The 27,732-nt window shown below is 36.5% G+C and overlaps 1 protein-coding gene across 2 annotated transcripts in view; it reads left to right on the top strand.

Annotated features, from left to right (window-relative positions):
- The window catches only part of SLAIN2 (SLAIN motif family member 2), a 71,353-nt gene that overhangs the window by 26,786 nt on the left and 16,835 nt on the right, over window positions 1-27,732 (top strand). The window contains exons 2-7 of one of the 2 annotated variants that reach the window (XM_024573613.4): window positions 3,330-3,478; window positions 8,897-9,061; window positions 10,786-10,947; window positions 14,378-14,737; window positions 15,236-15,373; window positions 24,670-24,747. In XM_024573613.4, coding sequence (XP_024429381.2) covers window positions 3,330-3,478; window positions 8,897-9,061; window positions 10,786-10,947; window positions 14,378-14,737; window positions 15,236-15,373; window positions 24,670-24,747 — 1,052 coding nt within the window. The remainder of the gene's footprint in view (window positions 1-3,329; window positions 3,479-8,896; window positions 9,062-10,785; window positions 10,948-14,377; window positions 14,738-15,235; window positions 15,374-24,669; window positions 24,748-27,732) is intronic. The other variant, XM_024573614.3, reaches the window with a different exon arrangement.

Here is a 27,732-nt window from a genome sequence, read left to right as displayed (position 1 = left end):
TGTTTCTGTTCTTTGTCCCTCCTTTAATTGTGTTCTTGGTATGATGAGTGATTTTCACTTCATATTCTGAACATTCTGCATATTATGTTGTGAGACTCATAATTATATTTCTTCTTTTTTAGTAGTCAGTCAGTCACCTTGTTTGCGTGTAGTGCCTGGGCTTGGGCGAGTGGGTGTTCAGCTCCCTGCTAGGCACTGCTGATCCACTTCAGTAGTGCAGCAGTGGCTCCCACCACCTCCTTCCAGGTGGATGGGCTGTTAGATCCGCTCCCTACTGGGTCCTCCTGACACACTGAGGGTGGGGAAAAGGGAGACAAGGTAGCCCACTTTCCATTGCCTCCTTTTGCCTCCTCGATGCCAGGTAGGGGTGGAGGCTCAACTCCCTACTGGGCCTTTATGGCTTAATTTTACCAGAAATAGGATAGTGAAGTAATAGGTTTCAAGTTTTTTTGGCAAGTTAGAAACTTGATACATCTCAACCTGTTTGCAAGTTGCATTAGTTGCATAAACTGGCTGAGTCCATCAGAAATAAGTCCCTCTTGATTAAATGATACATTATTATTTAAGAAATTTAAAAGCGTCAGATGGGGGAAAAAGGTTTATAGTAGGCAAAATGTTTTTTTTTTTTTAAATCCTTACCTGAGGATATGTTTGTTGGTTTTAGGGGTGGGGTAGGGAGAGAGAAAGATCTATCAGGTACCTTTTGTATGCGCCCTGACCAGGGATCCAGCCCATATCCTTTCGGTGTACGGGAATGATGCTTCAAGCAACTGTGCCACCCGGCCAAGGCCAAAATGGTTGTTGTGAGGAATTTTTGTGTTTGTGAGAAGTAAGCACAGGGAGTGATATGTATATTTACAGCAAGTATTTTTCTTTGGGATTTTCTCTTTAAAATGCAAGGACTGAAACACCTTGGTCTTGCATGCTACAACCTGGCTCATGTGTCCTCTGGCAGGTTTAGAAGTACTTTGAAACCACAACCAAAGGTTCTCTGAAAACTAATGTGTCAATACCAGATGGGCCATAACTCTCCAGCTTTACCTGGGGATGGCGATAGGGCACTGAAATAAGAGGCTAGAGTGACAGGAGATAGTTGGCATATCCCGGGGATTATTGAATCAGTCTCCCCTCTTCATCACTCTGGGGATGAAAGAGGTGCCCCCAACTTTATGGCAGGAAGGAGCATTCTCTGTTGCTAGTTAGGGGAGTAAATACAATACTAGGAATTGGGGGGCGGTGGGCGGAGAAGGTAGTTTATACATGTGGGTAGGAGCAGCAGGACTTGTTTTCAGAATTTTTTGGTGAGGATAGGAAATTAAAAAAATGGAGGAATCCAAAATTACTCTTAAGTTTTTAACTGAAAGAATTACAGTGCCATTGGCAAAAACAGGAAAGCTAGTATGGGGTATAGGAGAGATGATGGTATTTTAGTTTAATTGATTTTAAATTATTGATGTTCAGTTTATTTAGTTTATAGTAGTTTCTGTATTTTTAGAGATGCTAAAAGTACCTTACAACTTTTCTGTAAGTAGCTTTAACAGGAAATAATTTACATACTATAAAATTTACCCGTACCTGTGTACCATAAAAGTCATTGTGTAATTCAGTGAATTTAGTATATTTATAGCCAAGACACTTACCACAATTATCACTACCATGTAATTTTTAGAACATTTATATCACCCTAAGAAGAAACCTCATCCCCATTCCTACCGTCACTCCTAAGCAGCAACTCATCTACTGTCTGCTCCATGCAGAATGTCTTTTGTAGACATTTATGTAAATGGAATCATATAGAATGTGTTCTTTCGTGTCTGGCTTCTTTTCACTGAGCATGTTTTTTGAGGCTCACTCATGCTGCTTGCACTTTTTTAAATGAGTTTTATTACTAATAGTAGAGGAATGTACTAATAGGTACATGTGAGGCCTGTGGGTGAATCGTGTGAAACCAGTAGTGCAGGGAAAAGTTAAGAATAGGGGTAATATCATAAAGTGGTTTTATGAATGTTTGCCATTCATGTATAGACTTTACTTGCTAGATACTTGCTAACATAGAATATCAGTGTGTGATATTATGCATGAAAGCTGGCATGCTCAGGCAGAGATTTCTTACGAGACATTTGCAGTACTTAAGCTGGAACTAGTAGAATGAAACCCATTGGTTTCATTTCCATTTTGAGTTAATAAGTTATTTCATAAATCGGGATTCTATCTCATTATTTTTGTCCAGATTGAATACGGATTGTTGACTAGAGAATGATCACTTTCCCCTATTAGTGTTGATGATCTTGATCAGAGTTAAATAATTGATATGAGTGACAGACTTAAGTTATAGGTAGGGGAGAAGAGCAAAGAGATGGTAAATGTACCTATTGCCTTTGTAAACTTTTTGTCAATCCCAGTACTGTAGAGCTATGTTTATTCCAGAATACACTTCATTTTATTGTCCTAACCTGATCAATGTAGAATGTGAAGTAATTGACTCCTTGCTTTATTGAGACATTTAAGTATGTAGATATATCAACGCATAATTTTGTTTACTTAATTCTACTTAAAAAGTGTCTTAAGTTAAAAACCACTCTGGTTAGAATTCAAGTTACTTCACATTTTTCGTATGGAGTCACATTTGAGATAAATTAATGCCAATTGACATAACAGGAACTAATTTGAGGGAAAATTATGAAGTAGAAAATTTAACTACACCCCACCCTTCCCTTCTGTTCTTTTTCTTTTTTGCATACCTTACCCAGGAGTTTATTTATAAACTACCGTCCCTTCTTTCCTTTGAGTGATGTAATTTCATAAATCCATTCATATTAAGGACCTAAAGTGTTGCTTTTCTCTAAAATACTGTTTGAAAAGAGAGCTACAGTATGGGTACTGCTTAACTAAAAGAAATGAATTACTAATGGTAGATTTTTGTGTGGTTTGTGGTAGGAAGAGAACTGGGAAATAGAAAGCAACATATTTATCTTTTCCATTCTGCCTCCTAGACAAGTCTCAGTGATATGGTTATATTAGGAAGTTAATTAAGTACTATTGAAAATAGAATAAACTGCTTTAAAGATAGATGTTTCCTCATAGTTTCTGTAAAGAGTAAAAGAGAAAAATAAGGCCCATTTTTGGATTGGACAGGTGGCCTCGCTTGGGTTCATGTAATATGGGTTTGTAGTGATGGTGAAAGTGCACAGAGTAAATGTGGGTGATTTTAAAACATACTCTGTTATTTTTACTCCCCTCCTCTGTTTAAATCTATTCAAAAGGATCCCTCTCCTTTAACCTTGTCCTTAATAATGAATGTTACCCTTTCGTTTTTGTTTTTCTTCTAGGCTATATTCATCACCAAAGAAAAAACTTACACCAACGCAGAAATCGGTTAGCCCATTAGTTTGGTGCAGGCAAGTTTTGGATTACCCAAGTCCTGACGTCGAGTGTGCTAAAAAGTCTCTCATCCACAAACTTGATCAAACCATGTCAGGTATGTCTATCATTTTACTTGTAAATTCATCTCTTTGCTTTCTTTAATTTAACGCCCCCCCCATATATGTTGAAGACGTTTTTAGGAAGGCAGTGCTTTGCTTGGTGATGATTTTCAAACCCTGTTGTGCGTTTTTGCCATATGCACATAACCTTGCTCTGCTGTTTACTTCACTTTTTTCAATCCCATTTTTATTTAGCCTCATTTTAAAGAATAATATTCATGAAATAATGGATTGTATGTGATAGGGTTTTTTTTTCCAAATACAAGTTAAAATTAACTATTTAAAAAATATTTGTCTGGTATTATCTAAAATTATCTCACCACCCTTGTGGGAGTTCTGATGTGGTAGAAAGATACAAGTTGAGAACCCCAAAGACTTTGTTCTCATTCTAGCAGGTAATTACTTTGTGACTGCACATTACTTAGGTTTTCTCATAAGAATAAAGAACCTTGTAAGGTTGTCTTAAGGGTTAAATGATAATGTTTGTGAAAGAGCCTAGCATGTTTTTCTGACTCATAGCAGGTGCTTAGTAAATGTATTCATCTCCTTTCCTTGTTATGTTTTCCTTTTTTTTTTTTCGCTTTTACCTTGGCATTTTAAGTTTAAATTGCTTTTATGCTCTTTTGTTTATAGTAGTCTCAAAGCTGGCAGAATGCGCCCGTGACTATTTATGGCATTTCATGTAGCGTGCCTGTGTGGGTAGAAATGTAGGAAAAGTGTTACTGACTCTTTCTTAGAGTTTCTCTGTCTCTTGAGAATGTTACTGTCCTCTGGAGTGCTCTCGTAGCAAAGGACTGCTGCGTGATTGCTAATGCTAAATAGTTTTTTGGGTTCTTTGCTTTGTGTCTCTTATTTTGGTGTCATATCGAAATAATGCGCTGACAACGGTCGCGGGAGGCAAAGGGGAGACTAAACAGTTACATGGGCATAAGTGCAGTTGGTCGTAGGGAGTAATGGCTATTATATGGGAATAACATCTAGGATATGATTACAGAGCTTCGGAGCCAGTATTGACAGTGAAGTCTTTTCACCTGTGTAGAGAATCCATTTGTAAAAAGCAATAGCCTTTGTGTACTTTTTTAAATGTTTTTGCCTGGATATCAAATGTTTTTAGAATTACATCCTGGAGCTTGATTTAAATTACATTCACAAGAGATTTTTAGAAATATGTAGGCAGGCTAGTAGACAAGCTAGTATTTCACAATTGGAAATAACTGGAAAATTTCTAACGTTTCAGTGAAATGATATTATTTAGACATTTATTTAAAATATTTTTAGGAAAAATTTCCCAGTACTTAGAAATAATGTGAATACATTTTACAATTTAATTAAAATTTTTTATTATTCAAAAGTATATGTTCATAACCTACCATGTGCTAATGGGTATTGTTCTTAACTCTGAAGCAATAGTAATGAATAGAATAGGTCAAAAAGTCCCTTACTTCCTAGAACTGACATTCTAATAGAGGAAGCAGACAATAAACAGATAAATAAACATATAAAACAGGGGTTGGCCAACTGTTTTTGTAAAGGGCCAGATGGTAAATAGTTGAGGCTTTGTGGGTTGCCCACCTTTGCCCCATTGCACGGGAACAGCCGTAGATACCACCTACATGAACAGGTGTGGCAGTGTCCCAGTGGGTCTTCATTTACAGAAACGGGTGGTGGGCTGGATTTGGCTCACAGGTGTATAGTTCACCAATTCCTGGTTTAAAACATCCCAAGAAATGGGAACTATTAGCAGTTGGTAATTAACAAGTTGGACTTAGAGGAGAAAACCAAAGTTGTTGCACCTCAAAAATAGCAATTTGAGTGAGTGGCTTTTTGTTTTATTATAAAGGGTATTAAAGATAGTAGGACTATATGAGAAGCAGTTGCTCTTGAACCAAAATTAGATGTAAGCACATATTGGATCTGTTTAACAATGTCTAGATTTTATAGCCATATATGCACATTGTATTCATAGCTACAGCTCTGTATGTATAATTGTAGCTATGAACATAATGAGTATAATACAGCTATAGATACAGAGCTGTAGCTATGAATATAATGTATATTTAAAGGCAAAATAACTTGACTATTTCAAATTTGAACTTGGTAGTCCTAAGCCCCCTTTTCCCGAGTTGGAGGAGAGGTTGTTTTTTAAACGTATGTGTTGATAAGGCAGAGAAAGCTTCTCGGCAGAACAGTTTCTGCTCCATCACACTCAGCTTCTCTGCAGTGCTCGAGCACTTGTTCCTATGATGTTCTTCTCTTGCTTTTTACGGTAGTGCATTATCTCTTTTATCTTCTGCTACCCTCCCTGCTGTTGTCTTTTCAGTCGTCTTTGAATTCTTCCTTCTGCCCCCTTTGTGTGTGTGCGCATGCGTGGTAAAATTTACGCAACGTAGGATTTTCTGCTCTAACCGTTTTTAAATACACAGTTCAGTGCTGTGACGCACATTCCGTCTCCAGGACTTTTTCATTATCCCATTCGAAAATACTGTACCCATTAGTTTGTGTTCCTCCTACTCCTACCCATCTGGCCGTCTTTTTAAGTTGAGGGTTCCCCAGGTCTGTTTTTTTGCCCCACTTCTGTCTGTTTCGATGATTTCATCCATCCATGTGGTACTTAGTATCATGTGTATTCAAATTAATCTTATTCATTCCTGGATATATTCAGTTACTATTTATTGAGAGCCTGTTAATGGATCAGGCTTTGGGGAAAGGATGGAGGACACGTGATGGGTAAAAACACTGTGTCTGCATTCATGGAGTTTATCATCTCGTAGGGGAAATGGAAATACAAATAATCATTTTAACTGGCGATCTATAATAAAAGAACAGTATACAGTGCTTTTAGAAATAGGAATTTTACCTCAGGAAGTGATGTTTAACCTGAATCCTAAAGATTGAGAAAAATGTAATGGGCTAAGGAGAAAGGTGAAAGAGTATTAGGGAGTTCCAGGTAGAAGGCAGCATGTGCAGAGACCCCGTAGGAGGCTGTGGTGGGTATGTGGGAGGGAGGTGGCACACTTGAGGAACTAGGGCGAGCCAAGGTGGCTGGAGAAGAGTAAGGAAGGAAGCAGTGTGAGATAAGGTGAGAAAGATGTAGAAGCCAGACTCTGCAAGGCCTTATAGGCCACTTAAAGACTTTGGACTTTACTGTAAAACCCATCATAGGGTTTAATTTAAGGATGTGGCGTGTGGAGGTGGGAAGACAAGATCTGCATTTTGATAAAGTCTTGCTTAGCTACTGTATCCAGAGTAGACTGGAGAGGGCTGAAAGTGAACGTGGAATGCTCTCAAGGGCGATGGATGATGATAGCTGGGTGGCGTGTGTTGGTGTGAAAGGGTGGTAGTGGAGATGAAAATATGTGGGAGTAAAGAGGAATGAACCAAATGTGAGGAAATGAGGGAAAATAAAGTATCAACAGTGATTTCTAGGTTTCTGGCTGTGTGACGGGATGAGTGTTATTTTGGAACAGGGACCTTGGAGGAGAATTCGAGTGGGAAAGTTGTGAGTTTGGATGGGGACATGTTGGCTCTGGGGCACACTTGCCACACCCACGGGGGAGGCTGACTGGGCAGCATATGTGGAGCTGGAGCTCGGGAATGCTTAGGACTGAGACACAAATAGTGAAGGCAGTGTTGGGCGCATAGATAATAACTAATGTTGTGGGAATGACTGAAATTTCTCCGGGAAAAGAACATGGTATACCGAGTGAGAAGATGAAAGGGCTGGAGACTTGAAACGCTAGCGATTGAATAAGTAACCGAGTAAAAGAGAATGAGTTTCAAAGGAGATCGAGGAGTAAAGAGACAGTGAGAAGTTAGCAGCCCCATTTCTGCTCAGGTTGATATTTCTGAGATCTTCCCACATACTACATCCTAAACATGTATAAAATGTGGTGTGCTGTCTCCTAGTGAGTGTGTAACACTATGTTTAACTTCCTGCACCGTCCAATAAACAGAAAACATGTGTTCCTCCCAAAAGCACTATTCTGCCGGTTTTCAAACCAGGAACTTCCGAGTCACCTCACTTTTTTCCTTTAGTAATCCTTTCCAATTTTTAATGTCTATCCTTTCTTTTTCTTACTTTGTCATGCATACTGCCTAGTTCAGTGTAATCTGGCCAACATCAAAATTTCCATTAATTTTTCCCCTAAAGTAATTGTATCATGTCATTCTTGCTCCGAAGTCACTGATGGCATTATCGCTGCTATTAAGGAAAATCCAGGCTCCTGAGCGTAGTGTCTGGGCTGTCCGTAACCCGGCGCCCGCTGGGCTTTCCTGCGTTGTCCCTCACCGAGCGCTTTACCTCTCGAGGCTACTCTTCTTGCTCCCTGAGCATCCTGTGCATTTTCAGGTCGTGGCTTCTGTGCATGTTATAAACACAGACAGACGAAAGCACGGACTTTCCCCCCTTTCAGTCCCGGATTAAATTATTACTTATTCTCTCAAGACTGCTGCTGTGCCTTTCCTTCCCAAAAAACTTACCTAGTTTCTCTCAGTTGTGATAACTTACTCTTTTCTCCTAATTTCCACAGACCTGTGCACCTTTATTATAATACTAATTTCATTTTGTCTTGAGATTATGGTTTCTTTCTGCCTCCACCCGTTGGCTATAAGCCTCTTGAGAAAAAGCTCCGTGGTACCTTTGTCTGTTTCTACACAGTGCTTTGCTGGTGGTCAGAAATACTGAATAAACTGCGGATTTTAGAATAGGGTAGAAGAAAGAAATACTATTTTAAGTATTAATGTTTCTTGCATATAATTACACTTGATATCTTGCCATGTTTTTGTACTGTTTCTATTTTATATGCATAGCACTGTTTTTTCTCTTGTTGGCAGAAATATCCTTCTTAGGCTGGAAAATGGTGGGGGGGAGGTACTTTAAAAAAAAAAAGAGAGTTAATTCTCACATGTTTTGATATTAACCTAGCCGAATAGTTAATATTGCTTTTTATTTTTCAAAAAGTCAAGCTTTGAAAATGTTATTTTTTAAAACTCATTGTTTCATAGGTTTTTTTTTAAGCAATACAGTTTGTTATAGAAAAATGAGAAAATACAAATATGCTTTTACATTAATTTTATTTTTAAAGGCCAGTTTGGGGTTGATTCAGTTGGAATTAGCTTTCCAATAAGATACAAGTAAATTCACTCAGTGGTTAATAATTTGTTGAGGAGATATTCTTCCTAAGATATTCTTTTGTTGTTTGGTGCGACTACTGTTTTACTTGCATAACACAATTTAAGATAATGAAAATACTTTGTTGGAATTATTAATGTAATACATGTCCCCCCACAACTATAAGAATGTTTGTATTGAGATAGATCATTACTTAATGAACTTTCTAATAGGAAAATTTTTGTAATAAAATTTTAACTTTTTCTCAGTTACTAAATTTGATTTCCCCTTCTCATTAATGCAGCTCTCAAGAGGCAGAACTTATACAATAATCCCTTCAACTCCATGAGTTACACAAGCCCTTACAGTCCAAATGCAAGTAGCCCGTACAGCAGTGGTTTCAATTCTCCGTCCTCAACCCCAGTGCGACCTCCTATAGTCAAACAGCTAATACTTCCTGGAAATTCAGGTAAGAGGAGAGTGAAATAGAGTGATTAAAGACTGGTTTTTAACTCACTGCCCTACCTCAGAAAATACCTTACTCATCTGTAGTTGAAGTTATTTTATTTGTGAAACTTCTCACTGATTAGAGGAAGTATCATTGAGGAGCTGCTTGGCACCAGATACCATACACAGGGATACACATAAGCCAGTTTACATCCATGAAGTTTTCTTTAGCATGTACTTCAAAGTTTTTAAAGCTGGCTTCATTAAGTGGGATCCCAAGCTTGATTATTTTAACCAATAAATGCTTTAAATAACTTGCTTGGGCTATAAATAAGCTACAGCGTTAAAAACTTTTTTATAGGATTTTAATTTTGATATTGCACTTAAATAACAGTATAAGGCTCTGTGTAAATGTGTTGAAAGAGTGTTTGGAGCTCTAAATGAAATGGGAGGGATACATTGCTATAAATTGGGGAAAGAATGTTCTGTTTTGGTTCTGCCACTGAGCTGTTACTCTTTGGCTTATTGTTTGTTAGAATTCACTCATTCAGTTACTCTTATTGCTACCATTGTTACGGCTAGTTATTGTAACTTCCTTAAGAATTAAAGTATTGTTAACCATCTCACATTCTGAGCTGAGTGCTCCCTAGACTGATGACTTCGTTGACCCTGTTGTTTGCTTTGCACATAGGTTGTTACATGCTACATATTTCGCCCATGACTGTCATACTGAAAAGTTTAATCTGCTATGTTTGTTTAATATAAATAATTTTATTCAGGCACTGTTCGAGCCCGACTTTGCTATTCCTATTATCTTCTTGATAATATGAACATTAACTATTTCATATTCTTGCTCTTACGTGCCTTCATGTTGGAGCTTATAGTGAAAAATTCTGGAAAACAAGCATTTCAAATAAATTAGTATTAGAAATAGTAGTGACACTGTTCTGATTTTACTGTTCTCCACTAGAAGTTGATCTGATGAAAGCATTTCCTTAGAAACAAGTTAGACTCTTTCGGATATGTATATCTTTTATTCCTCTGGCCTGTCTTCTGTCCCCCTTTTGGCTTAGAATGATAAAATACTTTTTTTACGTAGTCATTTTCTTCACCTCATCTTTGTGCGTCACTCCTAAATTTCCGAGAATTGCTTGGATCACTATTACTGGTTTGCCCAAGGATTTTTGTAAACATGGCGTAATGGAAGAGAAATGAACTAGTGTTCTTTTTTTGGTTTGGTTCTAACTTTCTAAGGAATCCTGATTTTCCTCAAATTATAGTACTTTGGTTTAGGAAAAATAGTTTATTCATTCAGGGAAAAAGATGACGGCACTGGCTAATGACTATGAATTTGGAAGGAGAAAACACCACATCATAAATTAATCTATTTATAGAGCAGTATCATTGGCTCTCTTGCAAAAGTTCAAGTCCTCTAACATGTATTATTGAAAACTACTTACCAGGAACTGTGTTGAAAGCTTAACTGTTTTATAAGAGGATAGAAAGTTATGGTTAAAGGAAAATGTTTTGTGCTTATGCCATAATATATTTAGGAATCTTCATAGCCCTCTTTATTCTAAATAAGGTCAATTTTTATTCAGTATCTGGGAATTTTATAAGCAAAGCAGAATAATAATGAACTGAATCAAAAGATACAATATCCAGTTAACTATAACAGTTTATTCGGTTTTATTCTGTTTACTCAGTTTTTGTTTCACCAAATTTGAATTTTTTTTCTTTTTTAAGGTAATTTGAAAAGTTCATCAGACAGAAATCCTCCACTCAGTCCTCAATCCTCTATAGACAGTGAGTTAAGTGCTTCAGAATTAGATGAAGATTCAATTGGATCCAATTATAAGCTAAACGATGTAACTGATGTGCAGATTCTAGCTCGGATGCAGGAAGAAAGTAAGTATTTTCATTGCTAAAGTTGAGGCCTTTCATACAACGTGATTTTGTTGCGGGTATTAAATATGTCTTAAAGTGTTGAAAAATAAGAGTGTAGAAAGAATAGAAATGTTGAAATTTTAGAGGCTTATTCAACACATGGACTGACTTGTTCATTAACTTGTTTCCGGAGCTCATTTTATATGGAGCAGTTTGCTATGTGAAGAGCGAGGGCAGGCAGGCTTCCCTCTGCTTCCTGACTGGCAGTCACGCCCGCGTGTCACTCTGCACTGGACCTCACTGGTGCAGTTAGTACTGTGTTACTCCGGGTTTTCTTAATGTAGACCCGTGTTTCTCAGCCTTGTTTTCATTGTTGCCCCACCAAGGTGCCTTTTTAGATAATTTTACCCTTTGTTTTCCATCTCCCTCCTTATGAAATATTAATACCACAAATATACTTTCTGTCTCTTTATATACTATGAGGAACACAATCTATTATGGCAGGGTGTCAAACTCATTTTCACCAGAGGCCACATCAGCTTTGAAGGCATATGGGCCAAATGGTCCCGTTTCACAGGGCCAAATGTAATTTTAGGACTGTATAAATGTAACTACTCCTTAACAGTTGAGTGAGAGCTCGGCGCTGCTGCCGGGTAGAAACAAGGTGCTGGGCCAGATGAAACAAGGTGGAGGGCCGGATTCGGCCCACAGGCCTTGTGTTTGCCGCCTGTGCATTATGGTATCTAAGATTTCTTCACATCCTCAGAACCAATCTTAACTCCCTTGGGACAAATGTCACCTCCCTTAGAATGTATGGTATAGAACATAAAAAAGACCTTTATGAGAACTTTGGCTTCGTGGCTTTAAATTAAATAAAGCATGTGATGTTGCTTTGCAAAGTGGTCCTTGCATCTTTTTAGGTCACAGACACCTTTAAAAATCCAATAAAAATTATGTCCCCTATCATTCTCAAAATGTATATAAGCACACAGTATTTCATACTATTTCAGGGGTTCATGGATGCCCTGGCTCTCATCTGAATGTAAGATAGTGGTTATTATATTATTCTGTACTATACATTTTATCGTGGGTGCCATGGGCTTCACTGTAAAATAAGCAATATCTCTAAAGCTATCCCTTTAACCTTTATAATAAAAAGATCCTCGAAGCACACATTTCACAGCAGACTGAGGGTAATGGAGCATTGCTGTAGTTCAGTTCAGAAACTTTTAGACCCTTTTATGTAAATATAGTAAGTCGTGTCAAGTTATAACATTTATTAGGAAACTGCAGAATGTTTCTTACTCTGCTGATTCATTTCCCACTTTCACACAACTTCCTTTAGAAAGATAGGGAAACTTGATGCTTGCTCTATTTATCTTTAGCACTAGAAGCTAATAACATGTAACTTTCTCCTTCTCTAATTTCGTACAACACCGCACTCAGTCTGTGGCGTGTCGGCCAGTGAGGGCTAGTCCTCGTCATGGACGTGAGAGGAGAATAAAGGGCGCTGCCGGACTGTAGCTTAGGGTCAGCTCACCGGTTCTTTCTTTGGGGCATCCCCACACCCCCGGTATTTTGTTAGAAATGCAACCATTTGCTGTAACTTTCAAATTGTGCTTTAGTAACAAATAAAAGAAATTTTAGCCTTGCTTTAATATCCCTTTCTAAGCCATCTGCATGCACAAATATTTATTTTCCTGGTGAATTAAAAAAGGATACCAAAAATGTGTGTGATTTCTCCTAGAAAACAGCAGTTTTTTTAAGAGAATGATTTTCCTTTTTACGACGTCGTTTCTCCAGTGTTTTGGTAATAGAAATGGGAAATTACAGATTTGGACTGTCGCCTGGTTAAGCCTCCTTGTTTCCAGGATGAGAAACACACAATCCCATAGGGACTATGACTGACTTAGGCTCCCCTTGTTAGTGGAGGACCTTCATTGGGACTTGGGTTTTTCTTTTTTAAAGAGCTCTTTTCACTTGTCTGTTGTCTTTTGTTGGTTGATTTCAGTGCCATGTTTGCTATTGTAAGACGCTAAGTAACTTGGTGGTTACTATAGTGGTCCCCAGACGTGACTAAAGGGCTAGGTGGGCCCTGGAAATCTGATTGCCTGTGTGCTTGTCACTCACTGCTTTAGAGAACCATATTGATGGCACTTTCCTTACACAGTAGTTCCCCCTCAATCCCACTTTCAGCGGGGGTGCTTTCCAAGACCCCCTGTGGATGCCTGATACTATACATATGCTATGTTTTTTTCCTATACATACATTCCTATGACAAAGTTTAATTTATAAATTAGGCACAGTGAGAGATTAGTAATAAAATGGAGCAGTTACAGCAGTAGACTGTAATAAAAGTTATGTGAATGTGGTCTCTCTCACACACACACAGAATATCTTGTGGTACCATATATACAGCATAAACACTGGACAAAGGGATGATTCACATCCCAGGCAGGACTGGGGAGGAATGGTGTAATATTTTTATCATGCTGCTTTGAACTACATACAATTTAAAACTTATGAATCGTTTCTTTATGGAATTTTTCATTTAATATTTTCAGACCGTAGTTCACTGCGATTAACTGAAACCACAAAATGTGGAACTGTGGATAAGGAGGGACTGTTGTGTGAATATGTAATTTACAAGTTGGAATCCTGTTCTAACAGACCTTTTAGACTACAATGCTAATAGCAGGACTTGCTCAAAATATCTAAATTCTATCTAAAAACTTTATCTGAATTCTATGTAAAATATCTAAAATTTTTTTTCAAGTTGTAATTTTTTTCTCATTTAATATGTGTCAACAATTGTTTTTACTCTAGAAGTTTTTATATTATTTAATGGGCTTCTAAGGTGGCTAGGGTGTTCTGGAGGTATCAGGATACATAAGGGACTCCTTTGAAAATTTGTATTTGATGGCTTAGAATTTAAGTTCATTTTATTGAAGTCTCTTGGGTTATGAAGCAATAGAAATTTCATTTATGCCCAAACACTGAATTCCTGAGGGTAGGATAGAAGTTTCCTTCATCAGCTTCTTGTGTACAGTTAACCCAAGGATTTGGTATCTGTGGAGTTTATTTACTCACTGTATATTCTTTCCTGGCTGAACAGTAATTGCTTCCTTTAATGTTAATCTCAAATTTGGATTACTGTTTTTAGGAGTAGAATTATTTTTAAATGTATGGTTCTGTTTGTAATATAGATTTCAGGTTCAAGAAGAAATGCTGAAATTAGGCAAAGATTTATAAAATTTCATTTTAAAAATAACTTTTTAGATGTGATTTATGCATCCTTGGGGGAAGATGTCTAAGGTGATTCAAGTGGAGAGTTTTACTTTATACTCTATTTTAATTTCTCGGTGATAATCTTTTGTTTTTAAACCTTAAAAATATTTGAATGTTTACAAATATAACTGAAGAAATAAAATTACACATTCATTATCGTCAGGTCTTCGGCAAGAATATGCAGCCACCACATCTCGGCGCAGTTCTGGTTCATCTTGCAATTCTACAAGACGGGGTACTTTTAGTGATCAGGAACTTGATGCACAGAGTTTAGATGATGAAGATGACAATATGCATCATGCGGTATACCCTGCTGTTAACAGGTTTTCACCATCACCACGCAATTCACCTCGACCATCACCCAAGCAGTCACCCAGAAATTCACCTCGTTCCCGATCTCCTGCTCGGGGAATAGAGTATAGTAGAGTGTCCCCGCAGCCTATGATCAGCCGCCTACAGCAGCCTCGCCTTTCACTCCAAGGCCACCCCACGGATTTACAGACAAGCAGTGTGAAAAATGAAGGTAGTCGGAATGTTCCTGGGAAAAGTTTTGCTCCATAGTTCAGTATGAAAGTAACAGTTTTTACCAAGGTTTTCAGATAGGTAGATCAAGATTATAGTTTATCATTTTAATTTAGTTTATTAGTTTATCATTTTAGTTTATATATATTTAGTTTATCATATTTATCATTTTATTAATGGTGAATCAATACAAAAGTAAAGGAGAAAGTGAATTTAATTTTACATGATTTTGTTAGCTTTGCTTTGTTCTTCTTGTGAAGTGACCTGTATATAAATTTTTTATTTAAATTAATAATTTCTAGTTCATTTCAAAGATTCTCTTATTCCATTCACTTACAGAATCTGGGTTGACCTGTGTATTGTTATAAGATGTGTACTTCCTGTTACCTCTTCTAACATATACAGAATGCTTAAATAATTTCATTTTTGAATGCTGATTAATAGTTTTCTTTTTCCATCTGAAAAAAGACCTTTTTTAACTAAAATTCTGTTGTCACAGAAAAACTAAGACGCAGTCTTCCAAACCTGTCCCGAACATCTAATATACAAGTTGACTCAGTGAAAAGCAGCAGAAGTGACTCGAATTTTCAAGTGCCAAATGGAGGAATACCTCGCATGCAACCTCAGGCTTCAGCCAGTAAGTAGCTCTCGTGTTATAGGTACTAATTTTGTGCTCAATAGCTATATTAAACTATTTAGTAAAATGTAGTGACCATTACTTGCTATAAGATGATCAATGGCTATATTATAATTTAAAAGTTGTCCCTAGATACCCAGTTATATCAATACTTATACTGTGTGAAACTTCCTCCTCAGATTTAAAATAAGCAAAGTCTAGCTATTTAATATATAAATATACAGGGTCTGGCAGAAGTAACACCTGCTTGAGTGTGGTTGGTAGGGTAATAATATGGGTGTAATAATTTATAGTTTTAATTTGAACATTTCACCTAAAATGTCATATGGTGTGCTTGAATGTGATATTGCTATGGTATAGAATTAGATATTTATGATTTTGCAATAAAAAGGGGCATTATTTGTGCCAGACCCTGTATATTCCTTAAAAACCTCACATTCTGCAATAAAGCCCATCATAAATGACAGGATTTGCCGGGGCAGGGGGACACGATAGTTCTAGAACAGACCACTTAAAACCCAAGCAGCTTTCTTACTAGAGCGTTAATAAAGACAACAATAGTCCTATAAAAATACTAGCACAATTGAAAGCATTTAAATTCTTAATGAATAAATACTCCAACAAATGTAAACTTCACTTGTAAAAATAGTTGAAGGTGACTTGATGGAAAGGGAGGGTTGAGATTGTTGAATTAAGGAGACGTATGCAACATAAAAAGAGATCAAAGAAAACAATGCAGAAAGAACTCCTAAGAAGGAGTGGCCAAACGGAGCCAAGAAGTGGTGCGAGAGTAGATGGGCACTGTGTACTGACTGTACAAGGTGATTTAAAAAGAATGAAACACTTTATAAAAAGTGTTGCTTGTACCTCGGATAGTAGTGAACCCAGTTTTAAACAAACTGTCACAGTTATTTCTACAATCTTAGAAGTGCCCAGTGTTCATGCCTTGCGTCCCACAGCTCACGTCATCAGTCCCGTTGTCTGATGCGTTCAGTTCCTTGGTGGCATGCTACTGTCAGTGTTTGCTGGGATTTGCTTCTTCATTTCCTCAAAGCTGTGAGGAAGAAGATACAAACAGGACATTGTTGACTGTCTTTTCATTCATAAGTTGTTCATCGAGTAATACAACTTTGAAAGCATTCAATTCTTTTTTAATTCCCTTGTACTCTTCCTTGGTTCTGTTGTGTTTAGCTGACTTTTTGTGTATTAAGCTGCTGTTAATTGGTGGCTCAAAAATCAACAAGCCCAGAAAAAGTACATTTGAACCCAAAGGACTTTTGTGAAAATGTTGATAAACTTTCTTATTTACCAATTGCATATGATATCATTTATATTACAAAAACTTTCACTGTGCTGTACAGGACATGCATAATCCTATTTAACCCTCAGACCGGTTTTATGAAGTGGGTCCAATTAGTAACACGTATACAAATTAGGAAGGTGATGCTTTGAATAGTTAAATAATTTATCTATGATCTTAACAGCTTTTAAGTGGCAAGCTAGGATTCAAACCCGTGTTGATTCTGCTCAAGGGCCTAAGTCCAACTTGAGAGCTGTCACATCCATGGTTTAGTACTAAGACATAAAAGTTATCCAGAAATACTATTTCTGCTTTGTTCTAAGATAAACTCTAAAATGTAAGGCACTGCGGAAAATTGTTACCCAGAGATTTGTATACCTCGTTTATTTGGTACAAAGACATGTACAAAAACATGTCTTTGTACCAAATTAAATTTTAAACTTAGTGTTCTAGGTCTTGTGAACTGTGTAATTAAGAGTGCCATTATGACACTCAAATGAAATGATAAATAAAACAGGAATTCACAAAAAGTTTAAAAATGAAAGTGAAGGTGCAATTTGTACTCTTATCCCTACAATGGTGATAGGTTTTGTGCCTCTAAACTTGCAAATTAAGTTAATTTGACGCAAGAAATCCTGTTTCTGTTTTGTTTCCTCTCCTTGTATATTTGCCTGAAACAAAAAACGATCCACAGTGTTAATACAACAGAACATTTTATATCATTGAGAAGATTAAGTAATAAAACTCACTTTTATACCCTGTACACAGATAATCCAAAACATCGTGTGTATTTGACTTTCAAAGGTGCTTTTATACTGTATTTGAATTGTTAAATTTTGAATTTCTCAAAACTTTACACAGTTATCTTCAAACAGCTTCCCAGCTCTGTGATAAAACCAGCTACATCTGTGTCCCTTATCTTATTCCATCGTTGCTACCAACTCTTTACTCAGGGTTGTTGCCTGTGCCCTCACACACACTCTTTATTTGAACTGCTCTAGCAGCTCAGAGCTTTATGAAAATGAAAAACAATTCTTCACAAAAATAGAAGAAAAAAGAAAAGGATGATAACTAGGATAAAAATGTTAATAATGGAAAAATACATTGACTACATCTTAAACTCTATGATAATTACTCTCTGTCTCTAGTGATAGAATTACCACTGAATAATCACTTGCTAATTCCCTAGAAATTTTTACTGTAGGCGAATGTTTTCCTTTTCTCCCCAAAAGTTGATAATTAAGGAAAAAATATAGGGATGCATAATCACTAATTTACTTTTAAGTGTTTAAATATGTATGCAGTTTCATAATGGTGTATTTCAATATTTGATTGATTTACAGGCAGAAGAGAAAGTAGGGTGCCACCTTTAAAAAAATTGCTGTCTATATTTCTTAAAATTTTATGCATATCTTTGATACATAAAAATGTATATATATATGTGTTCTTTTTATTAGTGTGTATGTGTTATATGCTGTTTTCATAATAGCCTTTTTATTTTTATAAATAATTATGTACAAATATAATAGCAAGTTTTATACACTTTATACATGAATTAGTAGTTTTTATTTTTTGTATAGTTGGTGTAATAGATTTTGCATTTTGTTTTAAGTACTTGTTTTTCCAGCTCTTGAGTGATAAAGCTTTGGTTCTTACTTGCTGGTCTGCATGAACCTAACTTTGCAAGGGTGCTGTTTCTTCCACCTGAGGGACCACTTCTTTTGCCTTGTTATTCTGCCAATCACTATTTTTATATGCATACTTTCTGTGGCTGCATTATTGTGGATGCTGGCATTAAAATATGAATATTATGAGAGTTCTTGTATATTTTCATTTTGATACCTATTGTTGATTTCTGACTTTTATATTTGGTAAATGTGAGTAACTTAAAAAGTTTAAGAAAACCAGAGCATTGCAGAGTTCATGGACACATGTCATTTTCTCAGTTTCCCCAACTAAAGGAAGGAATGTTTGTCAGGGACAGAGTTTTTTAAAAGACTAGTGCCTTACTTTCTAAGACTACTAGAGTACAGGTTAGTGGAAAGTTTAGTTTTCAGAAAAATATAGGAATTATTTGTTCAGAAATAAGGAAAGAAAAGAGAAAAATCCAAGACAGTCTGCTGGTTTAAGAAAAGTAATAATACTCAAACTTTGGTTAGTATTTTTAAATGTTTATTTTCACATTTTTTACCTCATTTGAACATAACAACAGCCCATTTCTTATTTTTATAGAGAGGAAGCAGAGATCCATATAAATTATACGTACAACATCATATAACTAGAAAAGTGACAAAACCAAGCCAAATTATGCCCTTCCTGAGTCTCCTGATTTCCTCCCAATCAGTGTTCAGATTACATCATGCTGACCTAACTGCTAATGAGTCGGCCTCTTGGAAAATACTCTTGGATGTCTTTGTTGGAGCATGATTCATTCATTGTGAATTGCTAGAAGGGAGCAAAATAATTCAGTGTCATATTATCCATGGCTTAACATTTAGCCAAAGTGAAGAACATTTTTATATAGGGTACTGAGTATACCCCCCAAAAAAAGGTAGATAGGATCATTTGTCAGCTTTACCAATAGCTAGAAGCTCATGGGGACAGAATTTTTGTCCAAATTTTACTTGGAACCAAAACACTAGAAGGTTGTACTTGAATTTTACATACTTATAAAGCATAAAATAAATATGATAAATTTGTGCAATTAATTAATATAAGAATGAATGAAGTATATTGAGAACTTCTGTTTAAGTATAAGCAGTGTAGTGATGTTGGACTAATTGTCTAATCTCGAAGCGATTTTATAAATGTAGTTTTTCTGGCCCTTGCTTCTGGAAAATTTGATCGAATACATCTGGGATGGGGACCAGAATCTATTTTTTTAGAAAAGTCTCTCAGTTGATTCTGGAGCATATTCAAGTTTGAGAACCACTGGATTAGACCTTGATTGTAGAGGATCTTGAATACTTACTTTATATAGTTGTTAGTCACTTATGTATTCCTTAATTACTTAACAGAGGTTCATTTTGGGTGTATGTTATATTCCAAGCACCCATTCACATTTATTCATATAATGTGAACAGCCAAGCCCTTCAGTAGCAGGGAGTAATGGGCACGAACTTCTGTGAGAACAGGGAGGCATTAAATTCAGCGGTGTGAAGAGGTTTTCAGGAAAGATACTGAGGGATAATCTCAGCCAGTTCAGGAGGATTTTATGACTTGCCACATGAAGAAAGGAGGTAATTTTCCCAACAGTGAGATCAATGATGAAGTCTTAAGGATGAGAGATGTAGGTAGGGGACAGATTCTGGGAGTTTTTAACTTTCATATTAAAAAGTTTAGATGTTTTCCTCTAAGTATAGGGAACAATGGTAGGCTTTTAATCAGTGTTACTTCTCAGAAAATTCAATGCGGCGGCAATGGAGACAATGGACTAAAGTTGAGGAGCAACTAGAAACCACTTAGAAGCCTGTTGCATAATCCAGGCAAGAAATGATCTGAACAAAGGCAGCAGTGCAGGCAGTAATGCCATCTGGATGGACTTTTTAAAAGTGAAATAGAAATCTGTGACTCGGTAACACTGAAAAGATTAGAGGTGGACAGGGAGGCAGATTGAAGGATGACTCTAAGCAGTCGACATGTTTGGGGTGTGTGGGGGAAGGGGTCCTTTTACCTAGCAGTAGTTAACGTTCATTTGTAGTGGCTTATGCTTACTTAGTATTTGGCACCTGGAGAAGATTATTTTTAGCAACACCCCATATGACAAAAATATGTTAGATAAATGGGATGAGCTATAATAATGATGGCTAGGAAAAATGTAGACAGTGAAAATACTGTTTTTATTGAACTTTCTGTTTTATAACTGCGTCGGTAAAAAATAAATAATAAAGCCTTGGCTGGTGTAGCTCAGTGGATTGAGCTCAGGCCTTCGAACCAAAGGGTCACTGGTTTGATTCCCAGTCAGAGCACACACCTGGGTTGTGTCCCTGGTAGTGGGGCACAAGAGGCAGCCACACATTGATGTTTCATTCCCTCTCTCTCCTTCCCTTCCCCTTGCTGTAAAAATAAATAAAATCCTTTAAAAATATATTTTTAAAAGATTTTATTAAAAAATAAATAAATAATAAAATCAACATATAGTACCCCCAAAAGATAATGGGATAATACTTCTAAATTAATTACATTAATCCTTTTTAGTGGAAAAATATTTTTACATACTGATCTATTACAGTAGTGAATATTACAGCTTTAGCTTCTAAAATTTGTCAGTAATTTTTTCAGAATTGATCTTTGCAACACACACTATACCCAGATTTTATCAATTTATCTTCACTCATATTGATTGAAGAACAGTCTTCCATTTTTAATTCTGAAAGGTTTGTTGTTGTTTTTTAATGAAGCAACTACTATACAAATAGAAAAGATCTTTTACATAAGGATAAGTTTGGCAAATATTTGTAAAATCCCACTTTACACTCAATTCCAGAAATTCCCATACCGTTTGTCTTTGTTCCTTTGCAAATCAAGTCTAATGATTTTTAAAAGTCTTCACAGTTGAAAAAATTTAAATGTATACTCAAAATCACATATAATGACAGAATTGGAGTAACGTAACATTCTGTTGCGTTAATTTTGTACTCATCGTACCATCATCGTTTATTTCTGACCTGTTTAAGTGTAGGAATGTGTTTTTGTACCGCTGGGGTGAGCACGTGCTCCGCTGAAGTGAGCGTGATTTTAAATTGCTGTGAGCTCGCTTCTGAAAGAAACATGTAGCTGAATCCACCTGGGTCGGGGAGACCATATAATTGGGGGTTCTCCCAATTATCTTTTATATAAAATGCATTGTTTATTAACGGGTAAATAGTAAAATGTGCTAATTTTAAACCACATATGTGTTATTAAAACTCAAGCATACCTGCAGCAGTTGTTTATAACGTAGGCCAACAAATTACAGTATTTTCTTCAGTGAGGAGCTTTTTATCTGACGTTATTATTGCTGGGACATGAGGATTAAAAAAAAACAAGCTTGTTTCATTTCTCTTTCTGAATTTTCGTACAGACAGCATACCCACTTATTGCCTGCACTTGGGGGTGGTGTGGTGTAGGGCAGCATTTTTTACCACCCTTCCCTTGATGTACATGAACGAAGTGAAAGGATTGGACGTAGGAAGACCCAAAAAAGACACTGTTCTAATCCAAAACTAGGGTGATGATGGTCTGAATTACGTATTTAGGAGACAAGGGGGATGTAAAGGAAAGAATAGATCTATAGAACTGCAGGGGTGAGTAAATGGAACTTGAAGAAAACTGTGAGCTAGAATGACTTGAAAGTTGATGTTACATGTTTAACAGAAATACAGAGATTTTTTGGAGTTGGTTTGAAGAGGAAAACATTAGCCTAAATAATGGTAACGTGAGAGAATAATGTACCATCTTTGCTTCTCGCGGTGGGCCTTGCTAATTTGAAATTATATAAATATTAAGTGAGGAACCATGCCCTGGCTCTTGTGGCTCAGTGGATTGAATGCGGGCCTGAGAACCAAAGGGTCGCCAGTTCAATTCCCGGTCATGGCACATGCCTGGGTTGTGGGCCAGGGCCCCTGTGGGGAGCACGCAAGAGGCCACCATGCAGTGATGTTTTTCTCCCTTTCTTCCTCCCTTCCACTCTCTCTAAAAATAAATAAATAAAATCTTTTTTTTAAAAAAAAAGAGGAACCAGGAAAACCATAAATATTTCAAAGCAACTAACACATTGAATTTTATTAGAAAGATTTGGAGACTGTCAGTTTAACTACTATAATTTGACATTTAAAAGTGATTTTGTATTTAAAAACTGATCAAATTAAGATTGATAATTTGGATAAAAATTTAGTTTTTGTTCTTATTTGGATAACATATGACCATGTGGTATCCAATGAAAATTGTTCATTTCATTCTGTCTTTATCAGGCAAATTTAGAGTATATTGCCTGACTCTGTTTGCAGTCTGAGTCTTCGAATTACCATCGTCCAGTTTGCACTTGCGTATAGATGCCATTGTGACATCACCCATAAAACTTGAGGGATAAGTAAGATGTGTTGGAATCATTATATTTATTTTAAATGGAACCTTTCCAAAACTGTTGATTAAAGATGATACTTGATATTAAGCCCTCATTTTTAAAAAGTTAACGGTTAATAGATGTTGTGGATTGCCAGCATAACAGTTGGTTACCTTTTGTCCTCGTTTATTCCACTGCAGTCACAGTGACCTAATGCCTGTTCTTCCAGCGTAGGCGGACTCTCCCTCTCCGGCCTGTACCGTAGCTTTTCCTTCTGTCTGGAACGCTTTCCCCAGATACCTACCTGACTCACTTTCTCTCTTCCTTCAGATCTTCAACAAATGTCATTTAGGGGAGTCTTTCCTGTTCACCCTGTTTATAACTGCAACTTAAGTCTCCTACTTTCTGTCCCCCTTTCCTACCTACTTCATTTTTTCCATAGCAAGTATCAAGATCTGGCAGGCCATATACATACTTTACTGTGTTTATTATCTGTTTCTCCTTTCCTAGAATGTTAGTTCCATGAAAGTGGGAACTTTGTCTCTGGTTAGCTACTGAATCCATTGTACCTAAAATAGCATCAGGAATAAAGTAGATAATGATTTGAAAGAATGAATAAATGAATGGGTAAATGAATGAAAATATAAATGGTTGAAAGCCAGTGTGAATAAATATGTAAATGAAGAATATTAAATAATGATAGCATCCTGTATTTCTGTGGGATTGATATGAGGTAAAGCATTACAAAATTGATTTTTTTAGGGTGGGAGAGGTTTTTGCTAGTCTGCCTGGCAATATTTAAGTTGGCATTATTTAGCTACTGTGTAGTGCTGTAGAATTTGAATTCATACAGTTGTTAGTTTTTAAAAATGTTTACTATCAGAAAGCATTGATAGGGGGCTAAGCAATAGAATGAGAGAGAAATTTTTAATTCTCTTTGATGATATATTAAGTTTCCCTTTCTCAACCCAATAATTGCTTATACTTTAGCCAGATTTATTGCTGTGGAATCTCTTTCTCTCTCATAAACATAAGTATATATATTTATTAGCTTAGAGGTTATAAAGCCTGACTTTCAAATTGATTGAGTGACATTTTAAAGAGGTGCCTGCACTGGTAGGTCTGGCAGTCATCAGCTCACTGGAACCATAGCCAGCTTAACTGTGGATGGCTCCGACCGCTGCTCACATCCAGCTTGGAGAGTTTTGCTGCAATTAATAGATTAGGAGTTTTGAAGAAAGGTTAGAACTCCTCATCGATTACCTTAAAAAGTAGATGCTCTCACTCCTCCAAACCCCTCAACTCCCCGCCCACACACACACACCTCCCACCCCATACACATATGTGCACAGCCCAGATATTTTGTTACCCAAAGTCTGAATTACAAGGGAGTTGTCTTCTACAACACAATGATGTTGAACATAAGAAAGGCGCTAGATGGTGACCCCTTGAGGATCTGCCTGGTTCTGAGTTTTCTTCTCCTTTTTGAGTATGGGGGTTAGCATTTGGTAGGACAGTTCATCTAACAATAACCGCTTTGCCAAAGTCCGCTTTTTTGTGTTGAACAAGTACTACGTTTATTTTATTCTATACTTTGTGCTTGTGTTCATCACTTTCACTTAATTAGCTTTCTATTCTTTGCATCTATAGCATGTTTGCTGGTGGTTTGTTTTTTCTTTGATATTTTGATGAGTTTCCATATTGTAGATTTTCTCATCTATAAGAAACTATTTCTGGAAGTATGCACACTTTGTACTAAGATTTTCTTCTCCTTTCCTTTCCAACTTAATGCACTAAGCATCACTCTGCTTCTAGGATTCTAATATATTTTCACCTTATAGTTTCTGTTTCTTAATAAATTTTCAGGTTTGTATAAAATATTCAAGTTTACAGAAGCTATAGCCTTTATCTTGTTCTTCCAGGCAAATATTACAGTTCCTTATTTTTCAACAGCTTCGCAAAGGCTGAAAAATTTGCCTCGTACTTCCCTCAAAGCCAAACAGTTGCTTCAAACTTCATCTACAAAAAGAGGTAACTACAGCCTCTTAACTAAGTTTTAAATTTCAGTAAATGGTCAGTTTACTTAACTCTTATTATACCTTTAGGCGTACTGAGTTATTGCGGTCAATAGGGTACCTTTTAGTCTTTTTTAAATAATAATAAAATAATGTTGAATCTTTCTCTGTTACTTGGATACATCCAGAAGAAACTCATTTTCTTCAGAGGTATGTATTGGGATGCTATCTGAAAGGAATAAATGATACATAGCATTTAATATTAGAGAATTTATCTTTCTCTTACTAACCTAAAACTGAAGTTCATTGTTTTAACATCATGTCAGATGAACTAATAAATGCTTTAAAATGAACCAAACGACAGACGTTTTGTATGTAATCTTTTTTCTTCTGACTTTGATTTTTGGATTTACCTTTCTGTAGGATGAAATGGGAATGCCTTTCACATTAAAAGTCTATTGATGTTAAGTAAGAAGTTGTTGTGGTTCATTGATAATGTTTGGAATATTTACGGAATGGTAGCTTTTATAAAAACTGGCAATTGAAAAAATACATGAAGGCTGGACATCAAAGCTATCACATTGATTCCAGAAGATTGGATGTATGATCCACTAGAAAGAGCAGAATTGGGAGAAAGAGCATGGGATCAGGTAGACAGACCAGCAGTAATAAGAATAGAATACTCAGAGGAAATGGGACAGAACAAATACAGGCAAAGAGGAGAAACACTTCTCCGGTCTAGGGCATGTAGATTTCCTGGTAGCTTTAGAACTCAGTAAGTAACAGAGTTGTATAAAGAGGTTAAAGCACTAAAGGGCATTGTTTGGAAAGAGGAGGTTTGAAGTCCTGGCTGGTATAGCTCAGTGGAAAGAGGAGGTTTGAGATTTGCTTTGTTGAAAAAAGATTTTGTTAATGTGACTACAAAAGTACAAAATAGATTATTTTAGCAAGTTCATTGATGAAAAGTTTTAGCAGTGATTTGGTGGATTAAGTATAATTCAAGGAAATAGTTTTAGATAATAGAATCTGAAGGAAAGAGAGTGGTCCAATAGAAAGTTAGAGTGTGTGAATGTTTGTGTTTTGAACATCAGAAGTTGGTCATAGGTCTCCAGTACAGGTGTCTTTTGGTACCGCTGTCAGCAATTAGTTCCTTTGATGGAAAAGAAGGTGACTTAGTAGGGATCTTTATAGAAAGTATCCTTATAGAAATTATTTGAGGATCTTAGCCTTTTTTTTGTTGAGTACTTCTAGGTGCAGTAGGGTGAAAACAGATGGGCGTGAAAGGATTGTGGTGTCTAAAACAGAGCAGGAGATTCCTATACAACAATGAAAAGTAGAGGACTTTAAGTTTACATGTGTTTTATTTGTTGTATGCCTCTGTAAGCTGTTTCACAATGTGTTTTAGGATCAAGTAGGTTTAAGTAATTGTAAAACTTTTGCTTAAAGATTCTCCTAATTCCTAGTACTCTAGCTGTCTATTTGATTTAGTAGAGGGAAAGAAGGTTGTGTGTGTGTGTGTTTGTTTTTGTTCTGTTTTATTTCATTTTGTTTAATCTCTTACTTATTTAACTTAATCCAGACTGTCGTACTTTCTGGTTGGTATTGTGGCTTAGGGATGATCATTTTGCACTGCAAGTTCTGAATCAGTTGAAAAATATACATAGGTATGTGATAGAATTTAAAATGTTAGCTTAATTACTAAATTAGCTTAAAGCTGAATTGGAGAATACCTCGTGGATCCAAGACCAAATTGGGTTTTCTAATTTCTTCTCATACCTAGACTTTGAAAGAGAGAGGTGTCTACATTAGACTGGGATTCTCTGCTCTTACAAGATGTGAGGCAGACAGGATTCAGGCGCCGTGTGTTCCTAGGTATCTTTGGCATTAAACCTGCGTAAAGAAGCATGGATTAGATAGTAAATTGTCCCATAAATCAATTGTCCCATTCTGATGATGAGCTTGTAACATATTCTAGAAAGCTGAAGTACTTATATTAAGGGCTGCCAGGATTACGGGATGAGGAAGAAAATAGTTCCCTTAGCAATTAGAAATATGGTCACTTTGACTTTAATTGCATGTAGTAGTCGCTAGAGTTTGAAGATGGGAAGAGGAGTCAGAACTGTGTTGTCTGGCACAAAGGGACACATTGAACATGGGGTGAGTGAACAAAATCATGCCATTAACTCATGAAAGGCTGGGCGCATTCCCCTTTGCATTTTCTTCTTGCAAGGTTTCGTAGTTTCTTCATCTCATCCTTCTCTTTGAGGGGAAAAAATCAATTGCATGTTTTTAAGGCTTCATAGAAGTGACATCTTAAACTGCCTTGATGAAGAAATTATTTATTCCCAGTTGTTGGGAATCAGTGGAGTGAGGTGAACAGCATAGAGACCTCACCAAGTCATGGGAAGAAAAGGAAGACTACCGAATTTTGCCATGTATAATGCACACGTTTTTGCCCAGACTTTAGAGGGAGAATAAGGATGTACATTATATATGGGTGTAATAATCACATACCATGGGTGTAATAGTCCTGTGCATACCACGCACAAAACGTGGATGTGCATCACACATACTCACTGGCAAAATAGAGTCGTTAGAAAAAATGAGTGCAGAGACCAGGACAAATTAAAATGTAGAAACATACTTCTGTTTAGAAGGAAAGAGGCAACTAAGGAGGAGTTAGTGATAATTGCCTGTTGCTGCTTTAATTCTTTATATTTTGAGATATTCAGGGTGGGATAAACAGTGCTTATAAGAAGCTTTATTGATAAGAGTTGAAAATCTGTTTGATATCAGACTTTTTGAAAATGGAGAACCCAAGAATTTTGTCATTACCCACATTCCAAAATTTAAAATGCCTTGTGTTCCCTTTTCTATCAACGAAGAAGAGTTCATTGAATCTGTATTATATATAAGATGCAGTCATTATATTGTTTCCTTCCCGTCCCCCTCACTCACTCCCCCCCCGTTTCTAGCCCCTCTTCTATTATTACTGTAGTCC

Source organism: Desmodus rotundus, chromosome 4, assembly GCF_022682495.2.
Source record: "Desmodus rotundus isolate HL8 chromosome 4, HLdesRot8A.1, whole genome shotgun sequence".
In the NCBI taxonomy this organism is placed as follows: domain Eukaryota; kingdom Metazoa; phylum Chordata; class Mammalia; order Chiroptera; family Phyllostomidae; genus Desmodus; species Desmodus rotundus.
This window is presented reverse-complemented; position numbering and strand designations above follow the sequence as displayed.